Here is a 20038-nt window from a genome sequence, read left to right as displayed (position 1 = left end):
GCAGTGAATCTGAGGTACTTACGTGGATAGCGGCGTGGGGGGTTTGTGGCAGAGTGAAGCTGAGACTAAAGAAAGTAGCCCCGGGGCCTGAAAGGAGGAGTCCAAGAAGCAAGCAGAGGGGTGAAGTATGACTGATGGGGAGACCCAGGCTGGGAGCCAAGAATAGTGCTGGGGTATTTTAGCCGGTGAAAGAAGACTGCAGGGTGGGGAAAGGAGGGGTTGTTTAGGGGGTAAGGTAAGAATTCCAGAGGTGAGAGCAGAGGGTAGGTGGAGCCGAGGAAGGACTGCAGCAGCGTGACTCGGGGCACAAGATATTGGGGCAGAACTGGCTTGGGCACCCAGCCCCACCATGTTATATTAGCTTCGGCTGTTCACAGAACAGAGCATCATGATTTTCAGTGTTTGAGAGAAAATCGATGGAAAAAGTTGGCAGTACTTGACATGTACTTGCATATTATATTTTGCAGGTAATCCCTAAGCCTGGATCCTGAACACAGCTTCCCACACATGAGACGAACCTGTCACCCATCTACCACCAGAAATCAGCTCTAAATCTCCAGTGGTAGGCACCACCTTCTGGGAAACACTTGTGTGGGCAAAGCATGATAAAAGCCTGAGGAACGCGATACTTGGAGGAAATTGCCAAGTTTCTAGAAGAACACTTGGGTTATCATCATTATTCTGTTTCATCTTTTTACCCCCCATGGTGCCTAGGCACGAAACTTCGTATATAACAGGCACTCAAATATTTAGTTACAATATTGTGAGTGGTTGAAAAGACATAAGTAAAGATGAGTCTTCTGAGGCACACTGGAATAGTAAGGATCCCATTCATGAACTACAAGGGCAAGGGGAGGGTATCAGACTAGTTCTGGTAGAATGTTTTCCGTCACAAGAAGGGATGATTTTTCAGACAGCTGATAGGCCATCCTAGCTCACTGATAACTAGGAAAGGCCTTGACACTTTAGATAATGCAGGAGAGTGAGAAGAAAGAAAATTACAGATACTGTAGACAAGGCTTAATGTTTCAATAGCCACTCCAGATCACAGGCCCTTTCCCACTGCCTACAAAACCACTTATGTCTGAGCAAAATATGTTCCCCTATAAAGGAACTTTAGAAATTGTGGCCAACAGATCCTAAGGAGACCCCAGTGATTCTCACTTTCTGGCATTCACACCCTTGTATCCTACCTCTTAAGTGGGGGTAGGACCTGTGACTTGCTTTTAACCAAAAGAATATGGCAAAGGTGATAGAAATCATTCCTGTGATCATGTTATGATTATGTTTTATGAGACTCCATCTTGCTAGCAGTCTCTCTCTTTCTCCTGTTAGCCTTAGAGAAGCGAGCAGCCAGGCTGTGAGCTGTCTATGGAGAGGGCCAAGTAACAGGGAATGGCAGGCAGCCTCTAGTCGCTGAGGGTGGCCAATGGCCGCAGCCGGCAAGAATCTAAAGCCCTCAAACCTAAAGTTACAAGGAAAGAAATTATGCCAACAACCTGAAAAGAGTGTGGAAGCAGAATCTACCGCCAGTCCAGCCTCCAGATGAGACCACAGCCCAAGCCAACACCTGGATTATAGATTTGTGAGACCAAGGGCACAGGACCCATCTACGCTGTGCTCAGACTCTTGGTCCACAGAAACTGTGGGATAAATAATACATGTGTGCTGTTTCAAGCTTCTAAATTTACAGTAATTTATTATACAACATAGAAAACAAACAAATCTTAATATAAAAAAGTAAAAAAAAGTAAAAAAAAAAAGTGAAAGGAATGTTGAATTATTGGCCATTTGGGATATTTATTAATGAAGATCAAGCATCGAAAGGTCAGTCCTCAATGCTCATTTCCATGATTTTGAGAGTTGGTCCTTCCATGTCCTGATTACCATCTTTGACACTGCATAACTGAACAGACGGGGAGAGTGCTGTGCTAAAACAACACAACTCATTTGAAGTCTCGACTTTTTCATTGTCATTGTCTCCTTCAATGACATTCACAGAAGTTTCTTGGTCTAGTAAACTGTCTGACATACTTACATTTTTTTCATCCCAAACTGAAGTTCCAAGATTCGTTTCATCATTTACCTGTTGAATTATAACCCCTTCTGAATCCTGTGATTTATAGACAGGCAGGAAAAATTCATTTGGTGAAGAGACTATCTTGTTCTCATCCTTTGGAACAGACAATAACATAGTCAAAGCCTTTTGGTATTCTTGACTTTCCTGTTGAATGGCTAAATCTTGTTCATTTTTATATTCATTTTGTTCTGAATTCTCAGCCTTTTCAAAATCAAGTAAATGCAACATACCAACATCATCTAGCATTACTGAGTTTTCCTTGGACATGCAGCCTAAGTCCACCTTTAGGATATGTAGCAGGTGGCGCATTTTTTCCTGGAGTTAAAAAAAAATACAAGAATAATAATATTAATTAAGCTAGTCAAATTGAATTACTTTTGTCTGCAGTGCTGCTAACCTCAGCAGGATTCATACTTCTTCTTCCACATTCTGCCCGCACCCCTCACCCCCAGAGTACACAAAAAAGCACAAGGGAAAAAAAGTGCTTGCTTTTAATGCATTGATTGAGAGTATGGTAAAACTTTAAAATTCTTTCTATATTAGAAATTTTCTAATGAAGTTCTAAAGACAACAAACCTCCTCCAAATGATGTTTATTTTGTTTTATATGTCTCTCAAACAGTCGTTCTAGAAACCTACAAATGATAAATAAAAATGTTAATGTCTCAAAATCAGAAAATCAGCTAAATATAAAATAGCCATACAATAAATAAACTACTAAAGGTTGGAAAATATGTTTTAGATTACCCTTTTTCTTTCCAGAGATAAACACTAATCCTTCCCTGTTCTGTCAAGTTCTCCAATTTGGAAGCTAGTATGGCTTCCACTATGTTTTAGTTATGTAACAGATGCCAATGTTTCTTCTAAAAAGACTGCATGCTACTTACATTTCTGTTAATAAAATATCTTCAGTGAGGTTCCACCCCCCACACACACACTAAAAGTTCTTTATCTTTTTTCTCTCACACACATACACAAACATCAAAAGCCTTCCCCCCTCTTTCTCTTTCACATATACAACCCCCCAAAAGCAAACCCCTAAAGAAAATTCTTTACAAAGAATTTTGTAAAGAGTTACCTTACAATGCTTCCAAATTGTACTTGAAAAAAATTCCACTCATAGTAAATTCACATAAAAACCTAAAGTTATCACTTATTAAGCACCACTAAGTGTTAGACATTTGTGCTGGACAAATAATAATCATTATACGTCTCTGATCATGACCAATACTGGGAGACAAAGGTATTATAAAACCCATTTTAAAAGATGAGAAAACGACATAGTCTAAGATGATGGTTTAACTCTCCCCTAAGGTCACAAGCAATTAAGAGAATGAAACCCAGATATGTCTGGCTCCAGACACATTCTTTCAACTACACCATGCTTGTCCAGCTCACAGGAGTATATCAACCGGTTTCATTTTACCATTTGTTACTCTCAGTGAAGTTATAAGCCAATCTTAGATTTAGTTTTTCTGAATTATTTGAAATGTTTAAAAAGTCCAAGAAATCTGTATTCTGTATTTTAAAACTATCAATAATGTTTGGACCATTCACTTCTGGGCACTGTTCTATGCATATATATTTCTTTACCAAAATTGGGATTACACAATACATACTGTTTTGATATCTATATTGTTTTTCTAATCAACTATATATTTTGAACATCTTTATGCATCAATAAATTCACTTCTACAACATCATTTAAAATCTCTGAACAGAACTTACTATTATATTCTACAATTTATTCAGCTGAACCTTTACTATTCAACATGTAGGTTGATTCCATTTTTTGGTGCTACTATAAAAATTGCCATAATAAACAGCCTTATAATCTAAAAGAAAAATGTGAGTTTTTTAAGCATAAATACACATTTTTCATGCCAACCATTTTTGTTTTGGCTTCTAACTTTTGCTTTATTGTTTTTATTTACAGTTGGTATCAATGTTTTTGCTGTGGTAGTGGTAAAAAGAACACATAAAATTTACCATCTTAACCAACTTTTTTTTTTTTTTTTTTTTTTGCGGTACGTGGGCCTACCACCGTTGTGGCCTCTCCCGTTGCGGAGCACAGGCTCCAGACGTGCAGGCTCAGCGGCCATGGCTCACGGGCCCAGCCGCTCCGCGGCATGTGGGATCTTTCCGGACAGGGGCACAAACCCGTGTCCCCTGCATCGGCAGGCGGACTCTCAACCACTGCGCCACCAGGGAAGCCCCATCTTAACCAATTTTAAATCTACAGTTCAGTGGCATTACGTATATTCACACTGTTGTGAAACCGATCAATAGAACTTTTTCATCCTGCAAATCTAAAACTCTACACCCATTATGCAGACATTCCTTTTTAACATAAAGAGGTAAACAGAATTATTGTAAAAAAATTCAGGTCTTTTTGGTGTAGCTTTTTATACTAATAATGAAAATGTTCGCTTTAAGAAACTTCATATAGAAATAGAAATAACTCATTAAAAATGTCTGCACTTCACATATTATTATGACAGGGAAAGCATGTAGCATATACATAATGGGGTCCTATGATACATATCATAAAGTTTTATCTAAATGAATTTCAGCTAAATAAATGTATAAGCTGGCTCAGGACCACACAGTTTCTTTAAGATATACAATACTAATCTGGTTTTGCAAACTTCCCCTTTTACTCACAGTGTGCAAATGTAGCCTTTAATTTGTCCTCACGTTACTAGTAACAGTTGTAACAAAAAAAAAGCTTGCTTTTGGTTCTCATGACAGTTTCAAATAGTAAAAAGAGATGATGGATCTTTGTAAAGAAACAGCAAAATTTAGTTTACTAGTCTATTATAAACTAACGGATAGAACAGTATTTTTTTGGCTTGTTTCTTTGTAGACTGTATGGGATTTTTACATGGGTGATAATGTCATCTGTGAATAAAGACAGTTTTATGGTTTTCTTTAAAATATAGATACCACGGGCTTCCCTGGTGGCACAGTGGTTAAGAATCCTCCTGCCAATGCAGGAGGCTCGAACCCGTGTCCAAGAAGATCCCACATGCTGCAGAGCAACTAAGCCTATGCACCACAACTACTGAGCCTGTGCTCTAGAGCCTGTGAGCCACAACTACTGAACCTGCATGCCACAACTACTGAGCTGTGCTCTAGCGTCCACAAACCACAACTACTGAGCCCACGTGCCACAACTACTGAAGCCCGTATGCCTAGAGCCCGTGCTCTGCAGTAAGAGAAGCCACCGCAATGAGAAGCCTGCACACCGCAACAAAGAGTAGCCCCCACTTGCTGCAACTAAAGAAAGCCTGCATGCAACGAAGACCCAACACAGCCAAAAATAAAAATAAATAAATTATTTTAAAAAAAGAATCTGCCTGCCAATGCAGGGGACATGGGTTCGAGCCCCGGTCTGGGAGGATCCCACATGCCATGGAGCAACTAAGCCTGTGCGCCACAACTACTGAGCCTGCGCTCTAGAGCCCGTGAGCCACAACAACTGACCCCGCATGCCACAACTATTGAAGCCCGAGAGCCACAACCACTGAGCCCGTGTGCTGCAACTACTGAAGCCCGCACACCTAGAGTCCGTGCTCCACAACAAGAGAAGCCATGACAATGAGAAGCCTGTGCACTGAAATGAAGAGTAGCTCCCGCTCGCCGCAACTAGAGAAAGCCCACGTGTTTCAATGAAGACCCAATGCAACCAAAAATAAATAAATTTATAACAAAAAATATGGATACCATTTCTTTTTCTTTGTGATAAATTTTTTTGAAATTGAGGTATAATTGCCATATTATTATATTAATTTAAGGTGTACAACGTAATGATTTGATATTTGTATATACTGTAAAATAATCACCACAATAAATCTAGTTAACATCTGTTAACATATGTAGTTACAGAAAATTTTTTTCTTGTAATGAGAACTTTTAAGATCTATTCTCCTGGTAACTTTCAAATATACAATATGATATTATTAACTACAGTCATGATGTTGTACATTATATCCCCATGACTTGTTTATTTTATAAATGGAAGTTTGTACCTTTGGACCCCCTTCAACCATTCTGCCCCTCCTGCCCCACCTCTGGCAATTTGTTCTCTGTATTTAAGAGATACGACAGTATTTAATGAACAAACTCTCTATTCTTTTCTCTACCTCCCCAAACTGTGAACTCGCCTTAGAGTATGAATTAAACATCCTTTATAATTTACTATCAATTATAAGAACAATTACATCAATTATAAGAACATGATCCCCTAAGAAAGCAATATCATTTTCATTTCCTAATATGTGGAAATAACTTTAAAAAATTAACACCAAATGAAGAGTATTTAATATATCATTCAACCACTATAATACAATTTAAAAAATCTAACCTGTTTGAAAATAAACCAAGTTTCAAAATTTCATCTGTTACATCTTCAATGAAACTCAGATACAACAGTTCTTCTTCACTGTGAAGGCAAAGTGATATACAGCATAAAAAATCACTGCTTATTTACTCTGAAAATGATAGGAAACATGAGTACCTAATTAGAAATATCTGTACTATTACAAATGTACTTCCATCTCACATTATTATGAGGAATATTATAAAACAAACATTACATCTACCTTCTCAAATTATGCAAGGATATTTATTGATATTAAAGATGAGACAATATTCCCTAATAGAGTAAAACTTCATAGACGTCTGAAACATTCATCAGGAAGTAAAAAATAAGCAAGGATTAAACAAAACAAAACAGAACAGAAAGCAACCAGGGGCAGCGCCAAGAGGGCAACTAGGTGTGACCCACCGGGGGCCCGTGTTCTTGACAAGCATTTTAAATTTCCTCTGGCTCCTGACCAGGTCCAGCAGCAGAGGTGTGAGTCCCTCTGCATGGCAGAAGGGAAGGAAGAAAGTCATCCAGAGAAACAGGAACTTCAACGATGAAATCCTCTCCTGCTCCTAGGAGAGCATACTGTTTTAAGGTTGAGAAATTTACTGAGCAGAAAAAATTATTTTTTTTCCTCAAAAGGTTTGGAGATGAGGAAAAATATTCTAAAAGAAAAATCTGTGTATATACAGTAATAAATTTTAATTACTTGGACACATTTCTCTGTTATATTATCTTCTGAGTTAACTACATTTTACAAGTTATTACAAGAAAATTAGGGTACTATTATAGGTTTGATTTTAATTAGCTAAAAATCAGTGATGATAGAAAATGTAAATAGCAAGCAACTACTCAATTACTGAAAAAGTAAATACAAGGGAAAGAGTTAATTAGCAAATCAAATAGAAGATTAAAATACTGCATAAAAATTACACTTTCAAACCAATTCACAGGCAGCAAGTTTGAGAATAAATGAAAGTCTATAAAAGTAGATTGTTTTCCCTGAAAAAATACAGCTTAACTAAAACAACATTCAAACCCAGAAGTGGGTTTTTTATCTGCAAAAAACTGGTGAAGTTAGAAACCTCCAAGAATGGTATCCTGAGCTACCAAGCCTACATTTCTCTAAAACTCATCTTTATTATTCTTTATTATTTTTATTTATAAAAATAAAAATTATGGGTACTAATTATAAAAAAAATAGCAAGTATTATTAACTTAGGGACAAATTTCTACTGGACATAAAGATGAAGTGATTAATAATTATTTCAGAAAATTCTGGTCATTCTCTCAGATTTGGTGTGCATTATATGACTGAACCCCAAAGCTGGTTGTAAAGAAAGATTAGTGTTCAATCCTGACTAATTTAATAATAATTTGTGTGAGTCTTAATTCTTCATTTCCACTAAGCAAAATGAAGAAGTCAAAAACATCTTACTCAGAATAGATTTTTCTCCCTGAAGGAGGCTGCAGGGAACATTGACATACTGCCCTGGAAAGAGAAAATTAGAGTGTTTGAACAAAACAATGATTTGGCATACAGTAATATGGTAGTAATAATATGTTTCAGAATTTTAAAGCACTTTTCACATTCATTATCTAATCTAATCTTCAGAAAAACCCTGTCAGGTATATTAGGTAGGTGTTATTTTTTCCACTTCCTAAACAATTCACCTGGGGCAGAAAGGCTAAGTAACTTGCTAAGGTCATGTGTTAGTAAGTAACAAAGATAGATTTTTAAAAGTCTTGTAATTACAAATTCATGATCCTTTTAAAAATTGTACTATGAAACTTACCTTGTATAAACAATTAGTTTGACTAAGATTAAAACATAAATGATGTTGGAAACATATCTCCCTATAGAAAAAAGTTTTAAGCTGTTAATTATGATAAATTTTGTCATTATTCAGTTATGTCATCATTAGTTAATTCCAAGCTTCCTATTCAGGTATATTCAATTATAATATTTTACTTTACTTCTTTTGGATAGAAGCTACTGGGAAAGATAACTATCCCTTTCTTTAGGTTATTCTTTATATTCACTGAAGACTGGCTCAACTGGCTCAAGAGAGTATCTTAAGTTATGAGTACTAAAGCATCATGAATTTCCAGACAGAGAAGTCAGCAATAAACCTCCTTGCCACTCCCTCCCCCCACAAAGCCTTTCCAGGTGAGATCTCCCTAAGGAAAGGCCTGAGGGAAGACCTGGGCCCTGAAGGGCTGCGTGTGCTTGCTTCCAGTCTGATACAGGATGTCTCATTCTTGCTCTTTAGTCTTTTTTTCCTTCCACCTCCTTCATCTCATATCCAAACTCTGACACTGGAAATGCACTTGACAGCTGAAGCTATCAAAGGCATTTTTTAGGTTCTGTACTACCTGCTAACCTATCATTTTTATTTAGGCGCAGTGTTCTGTAATTCCAAAACATGAGGAGTCGTTTTAAAAAATAGTGCCTCCTCTACAAAGCACGGACAGATAAAGCACTAGCACATGAGGAATATTCAAAAGCACAAATGCTGAATCCTCAAATGGTAGGGTTCTTCAGTACTATCTGTGCCATGAAAAACTGGTTAGCATCACTGCTGGAGGATCTGTCTTGGGGAAAATCCTTTCTCATAATGAAGAGGGATAGTAAATAATACAAGCCTGTGTCCCTTTTCCCTTTATTAATGAATTAGCAAAATGAATTCATTTACACTTTTAGTGACTACCTACTTCGTAATACTTCCTTAGTAAAACTAACAGGGCCACTGAATTGTGTAATACCAAAACAGATGGGAGAGCATTCAGTTAAAACAGTACTCATGTTTCCAAGTCTGAAGTGTCTGTCCCCTGCCACCGCCCCGCTACAGCACGCGGCACGTGGGATCTTAGTTCCCCTGACCAGGGTCAAACCTTCGCCCCCTGGAGTGGAAGCACGAAGTCTTAACCACTGGACCGCCAGGGAAGTCCCCTCATGTTGCAAAGTCTGTACGTCTGTTACACAGGAAAGCAGTTAGATATAAACAGGTGAAATACCTTGATGAGGAACACTGAAGAGCACTGTCTTTAACCTCATCCCATGGTAATTCATGTCCTTGTAAAGGTAAAGGGGTTATTTTTCCTTTGGTACCATACGACATACAGCTAGATGCCTGGGGATGCAATGAGAAGAATAAATCTTTATTTTGCTTCAAAAATACATTATGAAAGCAGAACTAAAGCAAAACAGGAAATTTCCAAAAATAGTTGATGAAAGAGCACAGAGATACCCAGTAGATAAATGTGACTGATATATTAGGACAAAGGATGTTTCAGAATTCACTTTTCATACAATCAAGACTTCTTTCTTAAATTTATTTAAAGGTAAAACAAGTTCTTATATTTTAATGACGAATATTTTAAATGACATTAAAGAATACCACAAATAAACATATAAAGAGAAACCAAGCAAATAAGTAAACTTGAGAGAAAATAGCCAATTATTCAGAAACTCAAATAGCCCATCTGTTTCAAATGCCAACCTATCAAATATGTATTGTAGAAGCAGTGGTAGCTCCGGCAGTACGAACAACAATATAAAGAAAAAAACAAAAATAATGGCAGCCTACTTTTATAGAACGCTTACGAGGGGCCAGATACTGTGTCATGCATTTACTTGCATTATCCGAGTTAATCTTTAGAATGCTAATTTATGTGTAGTGCTTTACCGTTTTAAAAGTGCTGTTAGGATGGTCTATCTACTGTAGCTAATACTCTTACTAGCTTCCTCAAGTTGATTATGGAGTAAGGGGACATGCCGTTTTCTTACAGGGTTATTAGATAAACATTCGGAGCACAATGTCATAAAAACGGACTTCTGCTTTAGTTTATTTAGTTATCTACGGAGCTAAAAACCCTCTTCCTAAATCTCAAGCTAGTCATAGCCATCATTTACTGAGCCCGGGTCAGACTAGGTACTTTACCTACAACATTTAATCCTTCCAATGATCCTGCACATTAAGTACAGTTTTTCTAGAGGTGGAAACTCAGCTCTCAGAGGAACTGATTTGTCCTTGGGCCTTAAATGGCAGAACCCTATGTCAAACAGCTATTAATGGCTGGGATGGAAAACTATGATCCTCTACCCATTTTCAGAAGGGAAGAGGGAAGCTGAGTATGCTTATATTATCCCTGAATCTGCTTGACATTTTAATAGACAAACCTTTTTCACAAACAATAAATTTAAATTAGTGTATGATTAATACCCCTAAAATAAAAATAATCAGTTTATATCTCAAAGTCAGACTTAAAGCTGTAATATTTTAAAATAAATGATTGCTACACATTCAAAATACAAACACTAAAAAAGATCTTCACAGTCTAGAAAAAAGTAAAAGCAAGTACAGGAGAATGATATCCATCTGTTTTTATAAAATGTATTATTTCCAATAATATAATCAGTGGCAATTCTTTAAAAAAAATACAGGCATAGAAACTAAAATAACTTCTGCACAACTTTTCTGGCTCCTTTAGTGATCCAAGTCTGCAACTTTGAAAAGAACATATAAGGTATTTTACTCATCCACCCGTCTATCCAGCCAGCCAACCAACCACCTAGAAAAGTTGCCAACAAAAAATGACTTCCCGGATTGGGCAGGATCCACCTGGCCGCTCACAGAGACATATAACCATCTGTAAACAAGCAATACTTCTGTATACTGGTTGTATCACATGCAAGAAGTGTCATCAAGAGATTATTCTTCACAGTCCAAATAGCTACACATGTTCTGTTAAAGCAGCTATAATTCTAATGTAGGACACAAAGAAATCTCATTTTTATTACCTGCTTTATGTTCATTTCTGAATCTGTGAAGTTCTTAATCTCAACTGTCTCAAAATCAGATTGAAAGCTGTAATATTTTAAAAGAAATTATTGTTAAATCTTCAAAGTATAAACACTGTGGTAATAAGCTTTACTGGCTAGAAAAAAATAAACTTCAAACGTGAGAGATAAAATGCATCTATTCTTGTAGAATGTGTAATTTCTAATTATATAATCGGGAAATAGATATGGTTTGGATTACATATGCCTCTTTTTCCTTTTTTTGAATAGCAGCTAGATTTCAGTTGGACAGAATGGGACTAGGGAAGAGGAAAGCATTATCTTCAAAAGCTGTCAAAAATATAATCAGAAAAGTATTCGTTGTATTTGCTTCCCTCATTTCTTCTTCACTTAAAAATTCTATCATTAGATTTAATTCCTTAATTCTTTAAATGTATACAGACTGATCTTACTATACCTCTTATCTTTACCCAGACAAAAGAATACTAATCATAAATTGTTTTTTACTTTTAAAAGTAATTAAAACCTAGCACCAGATAAGTATTCATTTATATAACACTAGGAAAAACAATCACAAATCCGCTAACACTCAATACTTTACAAGATTTGTTTCTTTCTTCAACCATCTGGCAACCTTTAATGAATATTCATTATGTGCCAGGCACTACTGTATATGAAAATATTACTGAGGCAAATTATACTTAATTTCCAGAAATTATCCCAATTGCCTACATTATACCTGAGGAGCTGTTGCTGAGTATTTGCAGGGAGGGAAGCATAGAGGTAGTTAGACAAACAGTTGCTTTTTCTCCCCCAATATAGCCCATTGTTTCGCCATTTCTAACATAAATCAATAAACATATTTACACAAATGCTGTCTGATGACATATTTTACGGATTCTCTGAAAGTATATTTAAAAACATACAAAAGTTCTAGTACCATGTTTGAAACAATAAATTAAAATATGTAACATTCATGTTTATAAGGAGCTTGACAAGTTTAATAGCTATTTATTTTTTCAACAATTACTCTGATAGTTGTTCTAGTGATTCATGCAGAAGGAAAAGCCACATTAACCTCATTCTAATCAAAAGGGCACTACCACACCTTAAGTGTGGCACATAGGGTACATGATATAAAGTAAGGAATATTATTTAATTTCTACCACATCGTGAAGGATCTACTATTGGCTGTTGTGCCATACCTGCTTAATTGAGTCTGAGTTTCAGCTTCTATCTGCTGATCTGTAAAATCCTTTTTTCTTTTCGCAGGTGTATAATATCGATACTGTGACAGGAAAGATTTTGCTTCTGTTTTTAAAGTGCGTGGGGTGAATGGCAAATGTCTGTTAGAAAAGAGTTCAGAATGTTTATCCAAAAGGTCCCCACTGGGTGCTTTTGAAATTACTAACTGAAACCGCTGGGAATTTAGGGATGTGCTCCGGGGCCTTCTGCCGTAGGAGGTTCCAGAGGATGATTTCCTGGGCCCAGAGGCAGCGTGATCCATGCTGGACAGGAAGGAACTGGAGTTCTTCTCAGTACCATTTGTGAGGACTTTATCGGATTTAGGTGGATTTAAGTGTAGTCGCTCTGAAGAAGTTACTGGTGTCCTTTTAAAGGATGGAAATCTGTTCACTTCTTTGATTAACATAGCATCTTCATCTTGTGGTTCTCCTGGAGGCTAAGAACATTTGGTTTAACAGTGATCAGTTACATTTACAAATTCAGATAATTGGGGATCTCCAGATTACACATTAAAAAATGTAGAGCCTCAGGGCTCTACAAATATAGTGTGTATGTTCCTGAAAATTTGTATTTGAAGTTATATTCAAGTTTTTGAATTATTAATATATAAAAATATAATTCTAAATATAAGCAATAGCAATCATTTTTCTTTCTGAAACTAAAAAAATGATTAATAACATATAACCATATTTGTGGTCTTGAACCTGTGTACTGAGGTAGATCTCAGTTTTATTTGAGTTTCCAAACCAATCGTGAGTACTAATCCCCTTCTCAACCACTGCTGGTGGCAGCATCCACCCATTCCTGCCTTGTCATGACCACCTTCAGTGCCAGCAGTTCCTCTGTGACTTAAAGGCTTTGAAGGAATGAAAAGGAACTTCTCTTCACAATGTATAGATGTATGGAGCCCTGATTTAAGTAACTGATATTTTAAACATAATTAAGAAAGGTTGATGCCATAGGGAAGTTCATATGTTTCTTTCTCAACCTCTCATGAGTGGGGAAAGCTTTGAAAGGAAGGCATTTTGGCCTGCTCTATTTCTTTTTGGTTTAACCATTAAAAAAAAATTTTTTTTAAATTGAAGTATAGTTGATTTACAATGTTGTGTTAATTTCTGTTGTACAGCAAAGTGAGTCAGTTATACACATATATACATTCTTTTTAATATTCTTTTCCATTATGGTTTATCCCAGGATATTGAATATAGTTCCCTGTGCTATACAGTAGGACCTTTTTGTTTATCCATTCTATATGTAATAGTTTGCACCTACTAACCCCAAACTCCCAATCCATCCCTCCCCCACCTGCCCTCCCCCTTGGCAACCACAAGTCTGTTCTCTATGTCTGTGAGTCTGTTTCTGTTTCATAGATAGGTTCACTTGTGCCATATTTTAGGTTCCACACATAAGTGATATCATATGGTATCTGCCTTTCTCTTTCTGACTTACCTCACTTAGTATGATAATCTCTTGATGCATCCCTGTTGCTGCAAATGGCTTTATTTCATTCTTTTTTATGGCTGAGTGGTATTCCATTGTATATATGTTTGGTTTAACTTTGGAAGAACTATTTCTACAGGGTATTCATAAGGTTTAAGAGTATAGGTAATATTTTATTCTTTTACAGACTAGGTGCCCATAGACTAGATGCCTTGTCCATGATTCCAGACTTTAGGGACACCTGTGTATCCTTTACAGAACTTTGAGGCACTTTATTAAATGGTAGAGAAGAAGTTACATGGAAGTTAATCTGGAGTGAAAAAGGCTGGGATTTAGCCAGTTATATCTGTCCTACAAGCTCATGGGGAGGAAAACAAGAGGAAGACAAGCAAGCTGAATAAGAAAGGAGCTGAGTGCTTTCTGTGCACAAGGTACTGTTATTGCCTTTGAGTAGAAATAAAAGAGGAATAGTAAGAACTGTTACTATTACCACTGCTACTATTACATATGGAGTGCATACTATGTGCAAGGTACTGTTCTAATTAATTTACACGTACGACTCATTTAATCATCACATCAACTTCTGGGTGGTGGTACAATTAGTACCTCTACTATGCAGATGAAGAACCTGAGGGGCAGGGTCTCATAGATTTGAACCCAGGTGAACCTATGCTCTTCCCATTATATCATACTATCTATTTTACAGACTCATTTGAAATTTATACATTTTTAGATTTTTTTTACATCACCAGGAATCTTAAGCTGATTTTAACTCCTTTCATGGTGATGAACAAGTCAGCTAACTTACATATTGATTTACCTCAGCAAGGAAATTGCAGATAACTAGATATGGTGACTACAGCCTAAAATAGGTCAAGTCACCTATTTCCTTTCCAAGTGCTTTCCAACTTTATCCCAAATATAAAGCAGAATTACTCAAAGCAACTAAGTATTTTGGCATTAAACTGTGAGTCACTAGGGTAGTGTTTAGTTAATGACTTTAACACGTTAATTGTAAAAAGTGTTCCCAAACTAGGTTCACACTGCAGCTTATGTACCAGAGGAGTCTGGCTCTCCGGAAAGCAATTTCTAAGTATGATCTGAAAAATCTTTTAGGGCTATTAAATAATAATCACAGGAATTATTTACACTTGGGGAACAGAACAAATTGGGATCATAGCAGGCAGAAATGCATAAGGCATTAGATTGCCTGTGAGAAAATTCTTACCAGTAATGGTTATTTAATAAACAAAATGAAATACCAAAGAAAGTCTTTAAAGGCAAGAATATACTCTCATCTGTCTGAAATGGGCTGGGAAAATCGCTCTTGAATCAATTGAAGGCATGAAACTTTTCTGTATCTTTATATCTTATAATTCCTACCCTGTATCCTACTTCTTCTTTCCTGGGAAACCAGTAGAACACAGTGCAAAACCAACTGTACCCATCTGCTTTTTTGAGATTATATAATTTTTAACTACGAATATCAGAAAGCTTGGATATGATTTTCATAGAAAATGTGTAACACACTGGTAAATTCACCAAAATTAAAATAGCAGATCACTGTAAAGTTCTAAAATCAGAAAAGTGTTCATCAATTATTGTCAATGGAACAAAAATTCTGGTGGTAATCTGACCACTTTCACTTTAATGCAATTTGTTGTAAACTGTTTCTGTGATTTAAGAATTTATGTAAAGTGATAATCATTGACAGTTAACATACATGTTTTTATGTCAAAAATACCTATCCAATTTCACAATCACAGAATAACTAAGTATTAAATCAATCTTTTTCAGGGATAATGTCAGAAGAAATGGTATACAAAGATTTTCCAATTGTCAGGTTTTAAAACAGTTGAGGAATCAATTCAAGTGCAGAACAGGATAGATACAATTTATTTAAAATTTTGACTAACACTTGTTTTGCAAAAAGCTTCAAATTGTATTTTACAAAAGAAACTGATAGCTTCTGATTTTCACTGTTTTATAATGCTTTTAAAATAGATTTATTTAAGAACATGAATCACATTCATATATTCAATTAATCTTAATATCACAGGGTATGTGCTGCACCAGTGATGTGAGTGAGTGGTGAATAACTGTGTGTGAGGTATAAGGTGCAGACTTAAAAGTGTCTGAGGTGATAGCATGTAAGTCAAAATGTAAGAGAAAATAAGTAGCCCATATTACAGTGTGGGCAATTAAAGAAAAAGTTTTTGATTACATGGTCTCACGTATATAAACAGCTAATATGTCCAGAGGCCAAAGTTACCACTTTCTTTTGAATTGTAGCAAACTTTTCGGTAAATGCAGATTATAACTACAGGTAACTGTTAATCATAAACCCACCCAATTATCAAAATATTATGCCCCAAATAATAATTTTAATTTGAATGTATCTAAATATTTATCATCAAGTATTATAAAAAATGTAAGCAAATTGCAAATTACTATTAAGTCTAAATGGAGTAAAAAATATACTTATATAAAAGCATAAATGAACTATATTTTTAGAAGCAAAAAGTTACAGGGTTACAGTGACTGAAGGAAAAAATCGTCCGTTTACAGACTTAATTATATATTTTGTTTTCAACAAATCCCATCCTTACCTCAAAATAGAATTATTTATATTCAAAATGCTAGATAATAGAAACATATTTTAAAAAATATGTTTAAAAAGTACCATCACTGAAAATGAAAATACATACATGAGTCAAACACTGATGAACAGATTCCCAGATGGTACAGTGTATAGCAGGCTTATTCTAAAGGAAGCAGCTCTATTCCTAGTCCTTTTATCTACAAAACAGCCTTGGGGACTCTTAGACATATTTACAGCTTTCCTGATGACTCCCAAATCTATTTTCAGCCCAGACCTCTCTCCTGACACAGATACTTATATCCAGCTCTCTACTGAATATATTAGATGTTCCAAAGGCATCTCAAATTAAACAGGTCCGAACAAGTAAACTCGGGCAAGCCAGAAACCTGGAAACCTCCCAGTTGCCCAAGCCAGAAACCTGGAAACCTCTTTAATTCCTGCCTCTTGCTCTTCATATCATCTGATCAGTCACCAAGTCCTGGGGATTCTACTTTCTAAATGTCTCCTAAATATATATTCCTTATGCTCCTTCTGCTGTCTTATAGATCATATCTTAATCATTTCTTCCCTATACTGCAACTGTCACACAATTAGTCTGTCCTTCCCTGCTGCCAGTGTAGTCTTTGTAAAGTGTCAATATGATGACATAACTTCCCAACTAAAAACTGGTCTATGGCTCTGCCACACTTCTCAGAGAAAAAGGACCCAGGTTCACTCTTAATTCACAAATGCCCTTAGTCTTTACCCCTGCCTACTGATATGTCACATCTTCATGTACAATAGAAAGAGCTGGAGTCAAAAATGAAACGGCTTTTACCAACAGGCAATAGTTTTTCCATATCACAGTTGCTAGGGGACAGAAAACAAAGCTCAGGGCCTAATCTAGACAGTCTAGGAGACCATGCTCATGAATCTGGGATTCTCTCAATGGCGACCCTCCAATTAGATGACTTACAAAGAAACTTGCCCATCTTGAACACTGGCACTGAGAGAACAGTGGCCTTTGAGAATGCGAAATCATATGCTGCTTCCACACAAGCTTGCAGCCTAAATTTGCATTACCCAGATGGTCCACAAAAGCCTTAAGCCAAGACAAATGACTCAAGTTTTTTCCAACACATAAATTGTAGGGGGATAAAAAGGTGGGGGAAAGAGAAATTATTGATTAAAAGAAATGTATCAATTAGTTGAAATTATTTAGATTCCAATTCCAACAAACTTAAAAAAAAGAGAGAGAGATAATGGGGAAATGTGAACAGTGGATATTTGATGATATTAAGGAATTATTAATTTTTAAGGCATAATAATGGTATGGTGGTCTATCTTTTAGATATTTAGATATATACAGAAATATTTATAGATAAAATTATATATCTGGTATTTGCATCAAAATAATCTGGGATGCAGGTAGTGAGTGAGGATATACATGAAATAAGTCTGGCCCTGAATTGATCATCGTTGCACTTAGGGGACAAGAACACGTGGGTTCATTATACCACTCTATTTTTAGAGATGCTAAAATTTTCAAAATTAAAAAGTTTAAAAAGAGACCATCACACACACAAAAAGACTTCCAGTTTCAGCTGACAGATGGAGAGAAATGGAAAGAGCATAGGTCTCACCATTATAATAAGAAAAAAAGCTGGACAAACTGCAAATTAATGATTTTTCTTGAACTATTGAGAGAACTAAGGTCACAACTAACCTAAAATCCACAGTGATATAGGTACCTGCAGGGAGAAACAGAACCTAAGCATTTACTTATTTGGGACAGATGCTGCTGAATGACATATAAACTGGTAAGAAGATTATGCTAGAAGTTTTTAGCTAATTGCTAAGGACTGAGTGTGGACTAGTGTAAGAGTATGAAGCCTCTGCGACTTGGGGAGTTTGTACCCTCTTGCAGGCTTTTCCTCTAGGAAAGAGCTTTTCCACCAAAAGCTCTCAGGGAAGAGCAGGAAGAATCCTGAGAAAATTTCCCCCTTCCCTTGTTTCTTTGGCATGGCTAGGGGAGGGGAACAGCACCCACTGCAGAAATTACTCTCAGACCAATTTTTCCTTTCTCTCAATCTACAGGGGGAAATTCCCTTCACTTTGCCACATAACAATTACAGAAGTGATATTCCATCACCTTTGCTGCATCCCATAGGTTAGAAGCAAGTTACAGGTACTGCCTACACTCAAGACGAGGGGATTATTTAAGGGTGGGGATCACTGTGGGGCTTAGAATCCTGCCTACTACTGTGGGTCAAATAGAAAGTACACAAGAAGAAAGAAGAAATGAAAACATACTAAATGCTCCACTTTAAAAGGCAAAGATTATCAGAGTGAATAATCTGACTCACCTAAAACCTATCTAAAATATTAGGATTAAAAAATGGAAAAAGTGGGGGCTTCCCTGGTGGCGCAGTGCTTGAGAGTCCGCCTGCCGATGCAGGCGACATGGGTTCGTGTCCCGGTCTGGGAAGATCCCACATGACGCAGAGCGGCTGGGCCCATGGGCCATGGCCGCTGAGCCTGCGCGTCTGGAGCCTGTGCTCTGCAATAGGAGAGGCCACAACAGTGAGAGGCCCGCGTACCGTTAAAAAAAAAAAAGGAAAAAGATATACCAAAGGAATACTAATGAAATGAAAGCTGGTTTAACTATATCACTATCAGAAAACACTTTAATATAAAAAGCATCAAGGCAAAGAAGTTCAAACCACAGTGACAACAGGTTAGATTCACCAAGAAAATATATCATCTCTAAGTCTGTATGTATATAATAATATAGACTCAAAAATATAAAACAAAAATTGCTAGTACTAATTCTTGGAGAAATAGCTAAATATATAATCATGTGAAAGATTTCTCTTAATAAAAGATAGACTAATTAGACAAAAAGATCAATAAGATTTGAACACCTAAAAGATATAAAACTTAATCTAATGCATACACTATATATTAAATACTACATACAGCTACAGAATATATTTTCTTTTCAAACACATATGACATAGTGCATTACAAAATATTGTCCAAACAAATAAAAGGAAAAAAAACTGTCTACCTACTGGGCCATAAAACAAGTCTCAACAAATTTCAAGAAATGGATATCACACAGATGTTCCCTGATCAAAATACAATTAGGCTAGAAATCTGTAACAAAGAGAAAACCAGGAAAAAAAATAGAGATTAATAAACACTTCTAAAAGATGCTTGAGTTAAAGAATAAATTATAATGGAAACTGTAAAATACTTTGAACTGAACCATAATAAAAATACCACATATCAAAACTTGTGGAATGCAGCTAAAGCAGCACTTGAAGGAAAATATATAGCCTTAAAAATGCTCATACTATGAAAGAAGTGAGGCTGAAAATAAACTAAACAGAAGTAGAAGAAAGTACTGTAACATAAACTCAAAGAAAGCCAAAAGAGGAAAATAAAGCATGAACATTACCCAACTAGAAAACAAAGTACAACAGAGAGGATCAATGCAATAAAAGATGTGCCCTTA

The 20038-nt window shown here is 36.2% G+C and overlaps 1 protein-coding gene across 8 annotated transcripts in view; it reads right to left on the bottom strand.

Moving 5' to 3' along the window:
• Positions 1–1666: 1666 nt before the first annotated feature.
• Positions 1667–20038, bottom strand: part of SPATA7 (spermatogenesis associated 7) — a 35945-nt gene continuing 17573 nt past the window's right edge. For 7 of the 8 annotated variants that reach the window (XM_027120243.1, XM_027120245.1, XM_027120247.1 and 4 more), the window contains 7 exons: positions 12458–12933; positions 11253–11319; positions 9467–9582; positions 7887–7940; positions 6446–6523; positions 2657–2714; positions 1667–2395 (listed from right to left, as the gene is read on the bottom strand). In XM_027120243.1, coding sequence (XP_026976044.1) covers positions 1829–2395; positions 2657–2714; positions 6446–6523; positions 7887–7940; positions 9467–9582; positions 11253–11319; positions 12458–12933 — 1416 coding nt within the window. In that variant the 3' untranslated portion in view covers positions 1667–1828. The remainder of the gene's footprint in view (positions 2396–2656; positions 2715–6445; positions 6524–7886; positions 7941–9466; positions 9583–11252; positions 11320–12457; positions 12934–20038) is intronic. The other variant, XM_027120244.1, reaches the window with a different exon arrangement.

Source organism: Aethalodelphis obliquidens, unplaced genomic scaffold (genome assembly GCF_003676395.1).
Source record: "Aethalodelphis obliquidens isolate GAN/ISIS:26980383/991018 unplaced genomic scaffold, ASM367639v1 scaffold21, whole genome shotgun sequence".
In the NCBI taxonomy this organism is placed as follows: domain Eukaryota; kingdom Metazoa; phylum Chordata; class Mammalia; order Artiodactyla; family Delphinidae; genus Aethalodelphis; species Aethalodelphis obliquidens.
The sequence above is the reverse complement of the archived record's forward strand: the minus strand, read 5'-3'. Positions and strand labels throughout refer to the sequence as shown.